Source organism: Chiloscyllium plagiosum, chromosome 36 (assembly GCF_004010195.1).
Source record: "Chiloscyllium plagiosum isolate BGI_BamShark_2017 chromosome 36, ASM401019v2, whole genome shotgun sequence".
Classification (NCBI taxonomy): domain Eukaryota; kingdom Metazoa; phylum Chordata; class Chondrichthyes; order Orectolobiformes; family Hemiscylliidae; genus Chiloscyllium; species Chiloscyllium plagiosum.
The window spans coordinates 35,756,696-35,772,816 of NC_057745.1; the positions used below are offsets into that span (position 1 = coordinate 35,756,696).

The 16,121-nt window shown below is 43.1% G+C and overlaps 1 protein-coding gene across 1 annotated transcript in view; it reads left to right on the forward strand.

Annotated features, from left to right (window-relative positions):
* The window catches only part of lrrk1 (leucine-rich repeat kinase 1), a 237,289-nt gene that overhangs the window by 207,624 nt on the left and 13,544 nt on the right, over positions 1-16,121 (forward strand). The window contains exons 32-33 of the mRNA XM_043677668.1: positions 609-1,420; positions 8,606-8,707. Of these exons, the coding sequence (XP_043533603.1) occupies positions 609-1,420; positions 8,606-8,707 (914 nt within the window). The remainder of the gene's footprint in view (positions 1-608; positions 1,421-8,605; positions 8,708-16,121) is intronic.

Genomic DNA, 16,121 nt, shown 5'->3' on the forward strand with positions numbered 1-16,121 from the left:
TGTGGTGTTGGACAATGGAATTACCAATTTGTAATTGTGGCTATGCAACAGTATGATGGAGTGGCAAACACAATATTCAGTGAAATATTCCCTTTTGCAGAACATGGAACAATGTATTGCTTAATTTTAAACAATAAATGGCATGTTGATAGCATCATGTTTAAAGCATTATTCAAAAGACCCCAATGATCTATGTTCCAGTGACTAAAACAGAACTTACTAATGCAACTCAGCAGGTCTGGCAAGTTCTGTGAAGTGAAAGCAGAGTTAACGTTTTGAGTCCAATAACTCCTCTTCAAAACTGTTCCAGTGAAAGGTTGAATTGAGTGACATTGCGTCATGGGTTTATCCAAATACAATCTGGTATTCTGAACATTGCAGGCAATGGATGACAAGTCTCATGACATGAGTGCCAGGGAATTGGATGTGGAAACCAGCAGCTTTATTCCTAGTTTAAGTCATAGGGAATGTCACTAACAGATGGGCTTATCACACACCTGACCTGCCAAATGGTGTCCCCACATCTAGAATTGAAATATGTTAGAATAAAGTTAATATGACAAAAATTCTTCAAACCTTGAATGTGTGTTTTGATCTCTTTTTCACAGAAATCTCCAGTAATGCTTGCTGGCATGGCCGATGGAATGGTCGCAGTTTACTCTCTGGTTAATGAGATTCCTGAGGGTTGGTGCTCCTACCTGTGCTCACGCTCAGCAAACAAGTTTCAGTTTAAAATCTCCGATAATGACCTTCGACAGAATGCATATCGAGTTACTGATATGGTAACAGTGAACAGTGGATCAGAAGTGTGGTACAGCAACGGTGCTGGGATCCTTGTCATAGACACACTTGTTACAGAAATAACTCGGAGATTAGAACCTTACCAAGCTCCCTCTCAAGTCATATCAATGACTTGCAATGTGGGATGTAATGGGGAAGAGGCCGTTTGGTGTCTGGATGACAGGACAAGTACCTTAATTATGTATCGGTCATATCAGGTCTGTGCCCATTACACATGCAGTGACTGTAATCCATTAAGAGACATGTTCCCCATCCAGCAGCCTGCTAGTTTTACAACAACCACAGCCATTACTACCACAGATATGACTGATTCCAACTCCACAGATGTCAGCATCATTTTCAATGATGAGGTTGGAACGCAAGTTATAAGACATTCCGACTCCATGACCGATTACTGTTCTCTATCGTCCGAATCTTGCTCCTCTAACAGGAACACTGGAACATCATTTAGTGCCCTGAGTTCCCCAACCAGTCCCACAAGTATTCCTCATTCTACTGACTTTGTTGAGTCATGCTCATTGCGTGACAGGTCTGGAAGCATCTCCCCGCCAGTGGATGATAGCGAACAGCTACAAGCTGTAAAAATCCTAGCAGTTAAGGACACCCTGTGGATACCGAGGTAGGTCACTTATAAGATCCACTCAATTAGAAAAACATGTGTTCACAATCTCAGTGCAGGAGGTTGGATGTCACAAAGCAAAATTAAAAATGCAGTTTTCTTCATTTATAATCTAGTAATCTTGTTAGTTTCTAGATGCTTAATGATATTAATAATTTAGGCTAGTTTCGTTTATAGATTATACAGTGAATGAATTGAGTATTAATGCAATCAACAATAATTGATAGCTACTTTGATTTATGATAATTCAACTAATTTGTCAAATTGATATAAATGGAAATATTGGTTTTGCTGATATGTAATTCCCCTTATGCAAACTCCTAGTGTGGGGGGCAGATGTAGATTGCAACAGGACACTGACAGGAAGCAGAACCGGACTGATAAGTGGCAGATAGATTTCAACCTGGAAAAGTGTGAATTGATTCTTGCCAGTGTGGAGGAACAGAGGGATCTAGGTGTCCATGTCCATAGATCCCTCAAAGTTGCCACCCAATTTGATAGGGTTGTTAAGAAGGCTTTCATTAGCAGGGGATTGGGTTTAAGTGGTATGAGGCTATGCTGCAGCTCTACACAGCACTGGTTAGATCACACATGGAATATTGTGTTCAGTTCTGGTTGCCTCGTTATAGGAAGAATGTGGAGGCTTTAGAGAGGGTGCAGAGGAGATTTACCAGGATGCTGCTTGGACTGGGGAGGACAAGTTATATGAAGAAAGATTGAAGAAGCCAAGGCTTTTCTCATTGGAGCGAAGACAAATGAGAGGTGACTTGATAGAGGTGTACAAGATGATAAGAGGCATAGATAGAGTGGATGGCCAGAGATGTTTTTCCCAGGGCAGCAATGGCTTTCATGAGGGGGCATAATTTTTAGATGATTGGAGGAAAACAGCCTCAAGTCCCTCAGCTTTTCTTCAGAAGACCTTCCCTCCATACCAGGCAACATCTTAGTAAATCTTCGCTGAACCTTTCCGAAGCTTCCACATCCTCCTGATAATGGGGTGACCAGAACTATATGCAGTACTCCAGATGTGGCAACACCATAGTTTGTGCAGCTGTAGCATGACCTCGTGGCTCCGAAACTCAATCCCACCACCAATAAAAACTAACTCACCATATGCCTTCTTAACAACCGTATCAACCTGAGTAGCAACTTTCAAGGATTTATGTATATGGACTCCGAGATCTCTCTACTCATCCACACTACCAAGAATCTTTCCATTAGCCCAGTACTCTTTATTCCTGTTGCTCCTTCCAAAGTGAATCACCTCACACTTTTCCACATTAAATTCCATTTGGCACCTCTCAGCCCAGCTCTGCAGCTTATCTATGTCCCTCTGTAACCTGCAACATCCTTCTGCACTGTCTACAACTCTACTGACTTTAGTGTAATCTGCAAATTTACTAACCCATCCTTCTATGGCCTTATCCAGTTCATTTATAAAAATGACAAACAGCAGTGGACCCAAAACAGATCCTTGCAGTACACCACTAGTAACTGAACTCCAGGATGAACATTTCAGCTAGCCAATTTCTGACCAAAACCGCCAAATCTCTCTCAGTTCCATGCCTCCATATTTCATGCAATAGCATACCAAGGGGAACCTTATCAAACGCCTTACTGCAATCCATATATACTACATCGACCACTTTACCCTCATCTACCTGTTTAGAAGGATGAGGGGGATTATAGTGAAATTTGCAGTATTTTGACCTGAATAGAGTGGACATGTTTCAAGAGACTAGGACCTGAGGGCATTGCCCCTGAGTGAAGAGGCGACCTTTTAGAACGAGATAAGGAGGAATTTCTTTAGCCAGAGGGTGATTTTTCTGAGGAACTCATTGCTACAGAGAGCTGTAGAGGCCAACTAATTGAGTGTATTTAAGACAGTAAGGGAATCAAGAGTTATCGGGAAACGGCAGGAAAGTAGAGTTGAGAAACATATCAGCCATGATCAAATGGCAGGGCAGTCTCAGTGGGCTGAATAGCCTAATTCTGCTCCTATATCATATATCTCCTATGTCGGGCGGCACAGTGGCTCAGTGGTTAGCACTGCTTCCTCACAGCGTCAGAGGGCCGGGTTCGAATCCAGCCTCGGGCGACTCTGTGCGTATTCTCCCAATGTTTGCGTGGGTTTCTCCAGGTTCTCCGGTTTCCTTCCACCACCCAAAGATGTGTAGGTTAGATGAATTGGCCACGCTAAATTGCCCGTAGTGTTCAGGGATGTGTAGGCTACCTGCATTAGTCAGGGGCAAATGTAAGGTAGAGGAATGGGTCTGAGTGGGTTACTCTTTGGAGAGTCGGTGTGGATCCGTTGGGCCGAAGGGCCTGTTTCCACACTGTTGGGGTTCTAGTTCTAGTTCTAGTTCTTATAATCCATTATTCACTTGTGTTGCCACTTGCAGGGAGCTATGAACTTGGACCCCAAGATCCCGCTGTATATCAATGCTCCTAAACGTCCTGCCATTAACTGTATATTTTCCTCTTGCATTTCATCTCCCAAAAATGCATCACCTCACATTTGTCATCCTCCACTCAACTTTTCCAAATGATCTCTATCCTGCTGTAACTTTTGAATACCTTGCTTACTCTCTACAATTCCACCATTTTTTGTATTGTCTGCAAAACTACTAACCAGACTGCCTACATTTTCATCGAAGTCATTTATAGGTCCCAGCACTGATTATTATGGATCTGCTGTATAAATTGCCTTGGGATTCTCATTAATCCTACTCACAAAAACCTTTTGTGGTCTGTCCTAGCCCTCCTAATTTCTTGTTTAAATTATTTTCTGCTCATTTTATATTCTTCAAGGATCTTGTTTGATTTAATTCCCCCAACCTTCTGAAATATCTATGCTCCATCAAATTTGATGTCTTGTTCAGCCCAAGTTTGAGCACTCCACCATTGGTGGCTGCCTTCAGTTGCCTAGGCAAAAGTTCCAGAATCTCTCTCTACACCTGCCTCCCTCTCCAAGATACTTCATAAAACCTACCTTGTTGAGCTTTAGCTCATTTGACTTGATATCTCCTTGTTTTATTCATTGGCACAGAATCACAAAAATATTAGTGCAGAAGGAGACCATTCAGACTGTTGTGTCTGCATTGGCTCGATTATCTAGTGCTAATCTCCTACCTTTTCCTGACATTGCTACACATAACTGCTATCCAAAAAAACCATCTAATACCCTCTTGAATTCCTCAATTAAATCTATCTCCACCACATTAGTGTATTCTATACCCTAACAACTCACTGTGTGAAAAAGATGTTTTGCACATCACTCTAGCTTCATTTGCACATCATTTTAAATCAATTCCCTCTTGCTCTTATTTCTTTTATAAGTGGAAATAGTTTCTCCCTATCTACTCTGTCCAGCCTACTCATCTTTCAGCCACCTTGTCTCGAGGAACAACAGTCTTAACTACTTCAATCTACCCTCAACTGCAGTTTCTCATGCCATTCTAATAAAGTGTTTCTTTACTCTCTCCAATGTTTCCTATAATGTGGCACCCACAACTCTAGCTGAGGTCTAACAGGTGTCTTGTACAAGTTCAGTATCATACCCTTGTTCTTGTATTCTTGTGTCCCTATGAATAAAGCTGAGAACACCATATGTTTACTAACTGAACTCTCCTGCCACCTTCAATGATTTGTGTACATGTATACCCAGGTCTCTCTGCTCTGGCACTGCCTTTCAAATTTTATGTTTCTTTCAATCTTCTTTCAACCAAAATGCATCATGTCAACCATCCCTGCACTGAACTTCATCAGCTCACCCCATCAAATTGTTAATGTCCTCTTGGAGTTCTACACTATCCTTACAGTTTAAAATTCATCCAACTTTGTTAGCTGAATGTAGGTTTGCTCGCAGAGCTGGAAGGTTCGTTTTCAGACATTTTGACACCATGCTAGATAACATCATCAGTGAGCCTCAGGATGAAACACTGTTGGTATGGCCCGCTTTCTATCTGTGTGTATAGGTTTCCTTGGGTTGGTGATGTCATTTCCTGTTCTTTTTCTCAGGGGTGGTAAGTGGGACCGAGTCAATGTTTTTGTTGATAAAGTTCCAGTAGGAATGCCATGCTTCTAGGAATTCTCGTGCGTGTCTCTGTTTGGCTTGTCCTAGGATGGATGTGTTGTCCCAGTTGAAGTGGTCAGAAGTGGGTACTGCAGATGCTGAAGATTAGAGTCAAGATTAGGGTGGTGCTGGAAAAACACAGCAGGTCCGGCAGGATCCGAGGAGCAGAAAATTGACGTTTCGGGCAAAAGCTTTTCATCAAGAATGTCATTCCTGATGAAGGGCTTTGCCCGAATAATCGATTTTCCTGCTCCTTGGATGCTGCCTGACCAGTCGAAATGGTGTCCTTCCTCATCCGTATGTAAGGATACTAGTGACAGCGGGTCATGTCTTTTTGTGGCTAGTTGATGTTCATGTATCCTGGTGGCTAGTTTTCTGCCTGTTTGTCCAATGGCATCTGCAAACTTGGCAATTGTCCCCTGCACAGCAGTGATACTTATCCGAAAAAGCAAGGGTTCCAATATCAGCTCCTGATGAACTCTACTACAAAACATGTTCTGTATAAGCAGCGCACATGAGCAGCTGTGCAAAACCCGCACACGTCCCATGATCATGCACTGTATAATCAATTTCAAATGACCAATGAATCCCAGGATGCTACACACGCCAGAACAAAATCCAGGCTTTCTAAATTAACTATTTGGGCACACTACTCATTCTCTCTTATTGCAATCGTCGAAACAAGTTCTGGAAAGGGGAAGAAACTAGGTCACATCACTTTCGGCCAGGGGCTCAGGTTGGAAGCTGTCGGAACAAGGTTGGGGAAGTGTGGGGAATTAACCATCTTCTCAGCAGTGACCAGGAGGATCAGGGATGAGAAGTTGAGGAAGCATTTAGCCTTCCAGAAGGAAAGAACACTTGATGCAAATAGCAAGTTACATTTCTCTTTCATGTTTTAAATATTTATTTTCTTGATAAGTTTAAAATCTGGCCTAAAAGAAAAGCAAAGAAGTCTTCAAAACACAATCCAGCACACATCCCAAAAGGGAATGGCTTTCTGAGCTCATTGAAACTGAAATGCCACCTTCAACTCAGAAACAGAATCTACAACTCAATGAGATTTTCAATTATCACAAAGTTCTCCTTGTAATGTCACAGTTGCAGTAAAGATGAATGCATCCAAACTTCCACGTAAGACATTGATGATTGTGTAGCAAAGTGCACAGCAAGAATCACAGGAAGAATCTGGCACAGCAAGAGTTTTGCCTTCGAATTTGTCAAGTGTATTGGCTTTGTTATAAAGAATTCCTGGGTGAATTGCGCAGATTGCGATTTCATATGTTGATATTGGGCAAAAGTACGGACATTTCAGTATAAAAAATGTTGATTTTGTACATCAAGTTCCAATCAGAATTTGAATTTGTTTACAAGACTGTCTTTGCAGGAATTTGGAAACTGACTGCTTGTGTCTCCATTGTGAAAGCAAAAAGTAGTTTTAATCAGTGACCTTGATTTACAAGATGATGTTGTTTATATCAGGATGGAGAAGAAAAATGGAGCATCTGCAGTGACACAAAGTCAAGCATTTGTTAGAACAGCATTGTGTTGCTCACATAGAACATAGAAAAGTACAGCACAGAACAGGCCCTTCGGCCCACAATGTTGTGCCGAGGATTATTCCTAATCTAAAATAAGAAAATCTAACCTACGCATCCTTCAATTCACTGTTATCCATGTGCATGTCCAGCTTAAATGTCCCTAATGACTCTGCTCTTCGGAGTGTCGTTGTGGACTTGTTGGGCCGAAGGGCCTGTTTCCACACTGTAGGTAATCTAATCTAATTTAATCTAAAGAATCTACCTCTGACATCCCTTCTATACCTTCCTCCTAATATCTTAAAACTATGACCCCTCGTGCCAGTCAATCCTGCCCTGGGGAAAAGTCTCTGGCTATTGACGCTACCCTTGCCTCTCATTACCTTGTGTACCTCAATCAGGTCACCTCTCTTCCTCCTCCTCTCCAGAGAGAAAAGCCCGGGCTTAGTCAACCTCTCTTCGTAAGGCAAGCCCTCCAGTCCAGGCAGCATCCTGGTAAACCTTCTTTGCTCCCTCTCCAAAGCCTCCATTTCTTTTCCTATAATAGAGCGGCCAGAACTGGACACAATATTCCGAGTGTGGTCTCACCAGGGATTTGTAGAGCTGCAGCAAAACTTCGCAGCTCTTAAACTTGATCCCCCTGTTAATGAAAGCCATATGCCTGAAGTTGGTTCCCTCTCAAAGTAGGACTGTATCCTGGGTCCAGACATATAACCAGCTGACTGGTGCAGGGATAGCTGTAAGAGCTCCATCGCCAAGTGCAATCATCATTTTCACTTCTCTAGTTGTTGTCTACATCTTGTTCTATAGGATCAAGATCTGGTGGCAGGAGTCATCTCAGGTCTTAAATGTCAGCCCAGTTAACGCAACATCTTTCCTCACTGAGGCCCTTATAGAAACATTATCAGCTATTGTCAGGCTATTATTAGGTACAACTAGGTAAAACTCTATTATTAAGTACAGGCATTTCCTATAGCCCAGCTGTTATCTGGATCCTGTTGGTGCTGCTCCAAAACAAAGTAACCCTGCACCTGGTATTGACAGCTTTGATGTGTCACATGACCATGAAGCAGCACAGTGGGTGGGTCACAGCACCAGGAACCCAGGTTTGATTCCAGCCTAGGGCGACTATGAGGAGTTTGCACATTCTACATGTCTGCATGGGTTTTGTCCCACAGTCCAAAGATGTGCAGATTAGGTAGATTGGCTATGCTAAATTGCCCACAGTGTCCATGGATGTGAAAGCTAGGTGGATTAGCCATGGGAAAGAGCAGGCTCATCGGGATAGGGTCGAGTCTGGGTGGGATGCTCTTCGAAGGATTGGTGTGAACTTGATGGGCCGAATGGCCTGCTTCCACACTGTAGGGATTCTGCGATTCTATGAAACCATTGTGTGCTGCACCCACTGTATACTGCAGACCACTCCCATTGCACACTGCATACTGCACATAGCTACAAGTGCATGTTGCACACTGCACCATGCTCCCAGTGTACAGTGCACCCAGTCTGTGCTGTTCATTGTCACTGTTGCTCTAAACTTGCTTTTCATTGCTGTTTTGTTGTTTTTAATTTCAGACAAGGTGGTGATATCATTGTTATTGAGCTGGAAAACCAGTCCGTCAGCCAGCAAGGCAGGGTCGTGGCAGTGCTAAAGCCAGAATCTGTACCTAAAGACGGGTAAGTGAATATTAAGTTAGTAGAAAGCCCAGAAGCAAACCCAGTTGGCAGTGCAGGAAGGAGCTATCTTTCAACTTGTTGTCCAACTAGTGATGCAATCCATTGCAAATATGGACAGTGCATCAGAGACAGAAGTTTCAGCCAAAGCACTTACAGCTCTGTGTTTAAAATTCGATGGGATGTATCTTAATTCAGTCTGTCATCTTTTGGATGGATTGGTCATATGATTATATTATTACCATCATTACTTTCTAAAGTATGTCCTAATTTCTGTTTAAAGTGGGATTCAGAAATTGATTCTTTCTCAGAAGCTTTTTTTTGTTCTTTCTGTTTATTATTGTAAATGTTCTGGTTTAGAAAAAGTTCCAATGGGAAAATATTTGTTAAGGATTCCATTGCCCAATTTTGTGATATTTCCAGCAGCTCTGTAACGACAGGAAATGTGTTTGCAAATACACCCTTAATGTGTCACCTTCTCCCTATCTTACATAGGGTGATCCTATAGGCCTCTCAGATAGCCAAGCCTTTGCAGGTAATACAAATTACATGCTACATCTACTGCTGGACCTTGGGCCACTTGGCAGACCCTGATATCCCTAGTATCCAGAGCCCACTGGCACAGAGAAACTATATTAGAAAACACTCAAAGCAGAGCTATATATGTATCTGTCTGTGTGTCTTCTCTTTTTGTCAAGCCATTGGGAAATTCCACACACACCCCCACCCAGTCTTCTGAAATGACCTAGCAAGCCAAATCAGTTGTATCAAGTGCTGCAAACTCTCAACAAAGGAATTAAACCACCTGGTATTGACCAAGGATCACCAAATGACAACCCAATCAACCCTGCAAAGACCTCCTTCCTGACATCTGCAACCTAATGCCAAAATTGAGAGAGTTGTCTCACAGAAACATCAAGCAATAGCCTGACATTGTCATAAACATTTAATTATGCCATATACTCAATGTCCTAGAGTGGGCGGCACGGTGGCACAGTGGTTAGCACTGCTGCCTCACAGCGCCAGAGACCCGGGTTCAATTCCCGCCTCAGGCAACTAACTGTGTGGAGTTTGCACGTTCACCCCGTGTCTGCGTGGGTTTCCTCCGGGTGCTCCGGTTTCCTCCCACAGTCCAAAGATGTGCAGGTCAGGCGAATTGGCCATGCTAAATTGCCCATAGTGTTAGGTAAGGGGTACATATAGGGGTATGGGTGGGTTGCGCTTCGGCGGGGCGGTGTGGACTTGTTGGGCCGAAGGGCCTGTTTCCACACTGTAAGTAATCTAATCTAATCTAATCTAAAAAACCTCCATCACTGTTATATCCTATTCCACCAGCAGGACAGACAAAGAAAATTACAGCACAGGAACAGGCCCTTTGGTCCTCCAAGCGTGCACCGATCCAGATCATCTATCTAAACCTGTCATCTATTTTCTAAGGATCTGTGTTCCTCTGCTCCCTGCCCATTCATGTATCTGTCTAGATACATCTTAAATGACACTATTGTGGCCGCATCTACCACCTCCACTGGCAATGCGTTCCAGGCACCCACCACCCTCTGCGTAAAAAAACTTTCCACACACATCTCGCCTGAACTTTTCATCTCTCACCTTGAACTCATGACTCATCCACCCTGTCTATACCCCTCATGATTTTGTAGGCCACAATCGACCTCCGCCTTTCCAATGAAAATAATCCTAATCTACTCAACCTCACTTCATAGCTAGCAGCCTCCATACCAGGCAACATCCTGGTGAACCTCCTCTGTTACCCTATCAGAAGCATCCACATCCTTCTGGTAATGTGGTGACCAGAAATGTACGCAGAATTCCAAATGTGGCTGAACCAAAGTCCTTTACAACTAACAACTGTAACGTGACCTGCCAACTCTAGTACTCAATACCCCATTTGATAAAGGAAAGAATGCGATATGCTGCCTTGACCACTCCATTGAGCTGTGTTGCCAACGTCAGGGAACAATGGATCTGAACACCTAGATCTCTCTGTACATCAATTTTCCCTAGGACTTTGCTATTTACTGTATAGTTTGCTCCTGAATTTGATCTTCCAAAATGTATCACCTCACATTTGGCTGGATTGAAGTCCATCTGCCCAATTCTCCAACCTATCTATATTCTGCTGTATTCTCTGATGGTCCCCTTTACTATCTGCTACTCCACCAATCATCTGAAAACTTCTAATCAAACTGCCTATACCTTCCTCCAAATCATATATGCATATCACAAACAATAGTGATCCCTGCACGAATCCCAGTGGAACACCACTAGTCACAGGTCTCCATTTTGAGAAATTCCCTTCCACTCCTACTCCCTGTCTGCTGTTGCCCAGCCAGTTTTTAATCCATCTAGCTAGTACACTTTGGACCCCATGCAACTTCACTTTCTCCATTAGTCTATCATGGGGAACCATAATCAAACACCTTACTGAAGTCCATGTATATGACATTTCCAGCCCTTCCCTCATCAATCAACTTTGTCACTTCCTCAAAGAATGGAGTGTGACGAAATACTCCCCACTTGTGCAGCTCCAACAACACCCAGGAGGCTTGACATCATTCATGATAAAGCAGCCTGTTTGATTGTGGATGTACTTCCATTCCGTCTTTATAATACTACACTCAGTAGCTGTATTGTGTCCCAGTTACAAGATGCACTACAGAAATTCACCAAAGCTCCTCAAACTGCATTTTCCACTACTGTCTAAAAAGACAAGAGCAGCAGATACATGGGAATGCCAGTAGCTGAAAGTTTCCCTCCAAGCTATTCCACTATTCCATTATCATCTATACATAGAACATAGAACAGTACAGCACAGAACAGGCCCTTCAGCCCACGATATTTTGCCGACCACTGATCCTCATGAATGCACCCTCAAATTTCTGTGACCATATGCATGTCCAGCAGTCTCTTAAATGTCCCCTGCCTCCACAACTGCTGCTGGCAACGCATTCCATGCTCTCTCAACTCTCTGTGTAAAGAACCCACCTCTGACATCCCCTCTATACTTTCCTCCAACCAGCTTAAAACTATGATCCCTCGTGTTAGTCATTTCTGCCCTGGGAAATAGTCTCTGGCTATCGACTCTATCTATGCCTCTCATTACCTTGTATACCTCAATTAGGTCCCCTCTCCTCCTCCTTTTCTCCAATGAAAAAAGTCTGAGCTCAGTCAACCTCTCCTTATAAGATAAGCCCTCCAGTCCAGGCAGCATCCTGGTAAACCTCCTCTGAACCCTCTCCAAAGCATCCACATCTTTCCTATAATAGGGCGACCAGAACTGGACGCAGTATTCCAAGTGCGGTCTAACCAAAGTTTTATAGAGCCGCAACAAGATCTCATGACTCGTAAACACAATCCCCCTGTTAATGAAAGCCAAAACACCACATGCTTTCTTAACAACACCTCCAACCTTTGTGTTGTCTACAAACTTGCTGACCCATCCTTGAATCCCCTCATCCAAGTCATTAATAAAAATTACAAACAGTAGAGGCCCAAGGACAGAGCCCTGTGGAACACCACTCACCACAGACTTCCAGGCAGAATATTTTCCTTCTACTACCACTCACTGTCTTCTGTTGGCCAGCCAATTCTGTATCCAAACAGCTATGTTCCCCTGAATCCCATTCCTCCTGACCTTCTGAATGAGCTTACCATGGGGAATCTTATCAAATGCCTTGCTGAAGTCCATACATTTATGGTCATTGGATAAATATATGGATGATAATGGAATAGTGTAGGTTAGATGGGCTTCAGATTGGTATCACAGGTCAGCGCAACGTCGATGGCTGAAGGGCCTGCACTGTGCTGCATTGTTCTATGTTCTAAGCCTGACTTGGAAATATACCACCATTCTTTCAGGGTTATTTCCCATAGAATCATAGAGATGTACAGCTCGGAAACAGACCCTTCGGTCCAACTAGTCTATGCCGACCAGATATCCTAAATTAGTCTTGTCCCGTTTGCCAGCACTTGACCCATATTCCTCTAAACCTTTCCAATCATATACCCATCAGATGCCTTTTAAATGTAATTGCACCAGACTCCATGACTTCCTCTGGCAGCTCATTCCATTCAAGTACCGCACTCTGTGTGAACATGTTGCCCCTTAGGACTCTTTTAAATCTTTCCCTTCTCACCCTAAACCTATGCCCTCTCATTCTGGACTCCCAACCCAAGGAAAAGACCTTGACTATTTATCCTGTCCATGCCCCTCATGATTTTATAAGCTTCTATAAGGTCACCTTTCAGCCTCCAATGATCCAGGGTAAACAGCCCCTGCCTATTCAGCCTCTTCCTACAGCTCAAACCCTACAATACTCCAATCTTTTCTGAACTCTTTCAAGTTTCACAGTGTCCTTTCTATAGGAGGGAGAGCAGAATTGCACACAATATTCCAAAAGTGGCCCAATCCCTGTCCTATACAGCCGCAACATGACCTCCCAACTCCTATACTTGATGCTCTGACCAATGAAGGAAAGCATACCAAACGCTGCCTTCACTATCCTGCGACTCCACTTTGAAAGAACTATGAATCTGCACTCTAAAGTCTCCTTGTTCAGCAACACTCCCCAGGACCTTACCATTAAGTGTATAATCAGTCCTGCCCTGATGTGCTTTTCCAAAACGCAGCACCTTGCATTTATTTCAATTAAACTCCATCTGCTGCTCCTCAGCCCATTGGCCCAACTGATCAAGATTGTAATCTGAGACAACTTTCTTCGCTGTCCACTATACCTCCAATTTTGGCATCATCTGCAAACTTAATAACTATACCTTCTATGTTCACATCCAAATCATTTATATAAATGATGAAAAGCAGGGGACCCAGCACCGATCCTTGTGGCACACCATTGGTCACAGGCCTCCAGTCTGAAAGTCAACCTTCCACCACCACCCTCTGTCTTCTACTTTTGAGCCAGTTCTGTATCCAAATGGCTAGTTCTCCATGTATTCCATGAGATCTAACCAATCTCCCATGAGGAACCTCATCGAAAGCCTTACTTACGTCCATTTTGATCACGTCCACTGCTCTGCCCTCATCAATCCTCTTCATTATTTCTGCAAAAACCTCAATCAAGTTAGTGAGACATGACTTCCTACGCACAAAGAAATGTTGACTATCCTTAATCAGTCCTTACCTATCCAAGGAAATGTAAATCCTGTCCCTCAGGATTCAGTCCAACAACTTACCCACCACCGACGTCAGGCTCACCAGTCTATAGTTCACTGGCTTTTCCTTACCACCTTTCTTAAATAGTGGCATGATGTTAGCCAACCTTCAGTCTTCCGCCACCTCACATGTGACTATTGATGATCCAAATATCTCAACAAAGGACCGAGCAATCACTTCCCTAGTTTCCCACAGAGTTCTAGGATACACCTGATCACATCCTCAGGATTTATCCACTTTCATGCGTTTTAAGACATTCTTCAAGATGTCACCATCTATTTCCTCACATTGTATATCTTCCATGTCCTTCTCCACAGTAAACACTAATGCAAGATATTCATTTAGTATCTCCTCCATCTCCTGCTGACTTTGAGGGGTCCTATTCTCTTCCTAGTTACCTTTTTGTCCTTAATGTATTTGTAAAGACCCTATGGATTATCCTTAACCCTATTTGCCAAAGCTATCTTATGCACCCTTTTTGCCTTCCTGATTTCCCTCGTAAGTATACTCCTACTGCCTTAATACTTTTCTAAGAATTCAGTAGATCTCTGCTTTTGATACCTGACATTTGCTTCCTTCTTTTTCATGACCAAAACCTCAATTTCTCTAATCATCAGCATTCTCTACACTTACCAGCCCTGCCTTTCACCCCAAAAGGAACATATTTTCTCTGCACTCTCATCATATCATTTGTGAAGGCCTCCCATTTCCAGCCATCCCTCTACCTGTGAGTAATCCAGATATTATTAGCTTCGACAACTACCTTTTTAAATTATTTTACGCACAACAAGTGGTAAATGTTTGGAACTCTGATCCACAAATGGCAGTGGATGCTAGATCATTTTAATTTTAAATCTAAGATAGATAAAGTTTTGTTAAGCAAATATATTCAGGGATATAGGCCAAAGGGGTGTGGAGTTAGGTCCCAGATCTCAATGAATGGCGAAACAGACTCAAGGGAATGAATGGCAGCCACCTGTTTCTGTGTTCCTGTCATACTGGGTCAAAATCCTGGAACTTCTGATCACTTTCTCCCATATTCCTTAAAAGAATTTTTTAAAAGTAAAAGACATTACATGGGGTGCAGAAAGGATTCACAAGAATTATTCCAAGAAAAATTCAATTAACTTTTCGTGTACCATTTTTGTCATAATTGTCCCGAAATGCACTGCCTCAGAAAATCATGAATTAGATTCATGGAGCATTGAACAGTTGTGCCAAGCATTTATCCTAACCTAAGATCAACCTAACCTACGCACCCCTCAATTTACTGCCGTCCATATGCTTGTCCAGCAGTCACTTAAATGTCGTTAATGTCTCTGACTCAACTACCACCACTGGCAGTGCATTCTATGCATCCACCACTCTCTGTGCAAAGAACCTACCTCTGACACCTCCCCTACACCTTCCTTCAATCACCTTCAAATCATGAACCCTCATGACAGCCATTTCTGCCGTGGGGAAAAGTCTCTTACTATCTACTCAATCTATGTCTCTTATTACCTTGTTACACCTCTATCAAGTCACCTCTCTTCCTCCTCCTCTCCAGTGTGAAAAGCCTAAGCTCAGTCTACCTCTCTTCATAAGAAAGCCCTCCAAACCAGGCAGCATCCTGGTAAATCTCCTCTGCACCCTGTCTAAAGCATCTACATCCTTCCTGTAATGAGGCAACCAGAACTGGATACAATATTAAGATTAGGGAGCATGGTAAAAAAGGAGGGGGGATGGCGTTGCTAATTAGAAATGGTATAACGGCTGCAGAAAGGCAGTTCGAGGGGGATCTGCCTTTGGAGGTAGTTTGGGCCGAAGTCAGAAATAGGAAAGGTGCAGTCACTTTGTTGGGTGTTTACTATAGGCCCCCCAATAGCAGCAGAGATGTGGAGAAACAGATTGGGAAACAGATTTTGGAAAGGTGCAGAAGCCACAGGGTAGTAGTCATGGGCGATTTCAACTTCCCAAATATTGATTGGAAACTGTTTAGATCAAGTAGATTGGACAGGATGGTGTTTGTGCAGTGTGTCCAGGAAGCTTTTCTAACACAGTATGTAGATTGTCCGACCAGAGGGGAGGCCATATTGCATTTGGTACTCGTAAATGAACCGGGACAAGTGATGGGCTTGATAGTGGGTGAACATTTTGGTGATGGTGACCACAATTCTGTAACTTTCACCTTGGTTATGGAGAGAGATAGGTCCGTGCAACAGGGTAGGTTTTACAATTGGGGAAAGG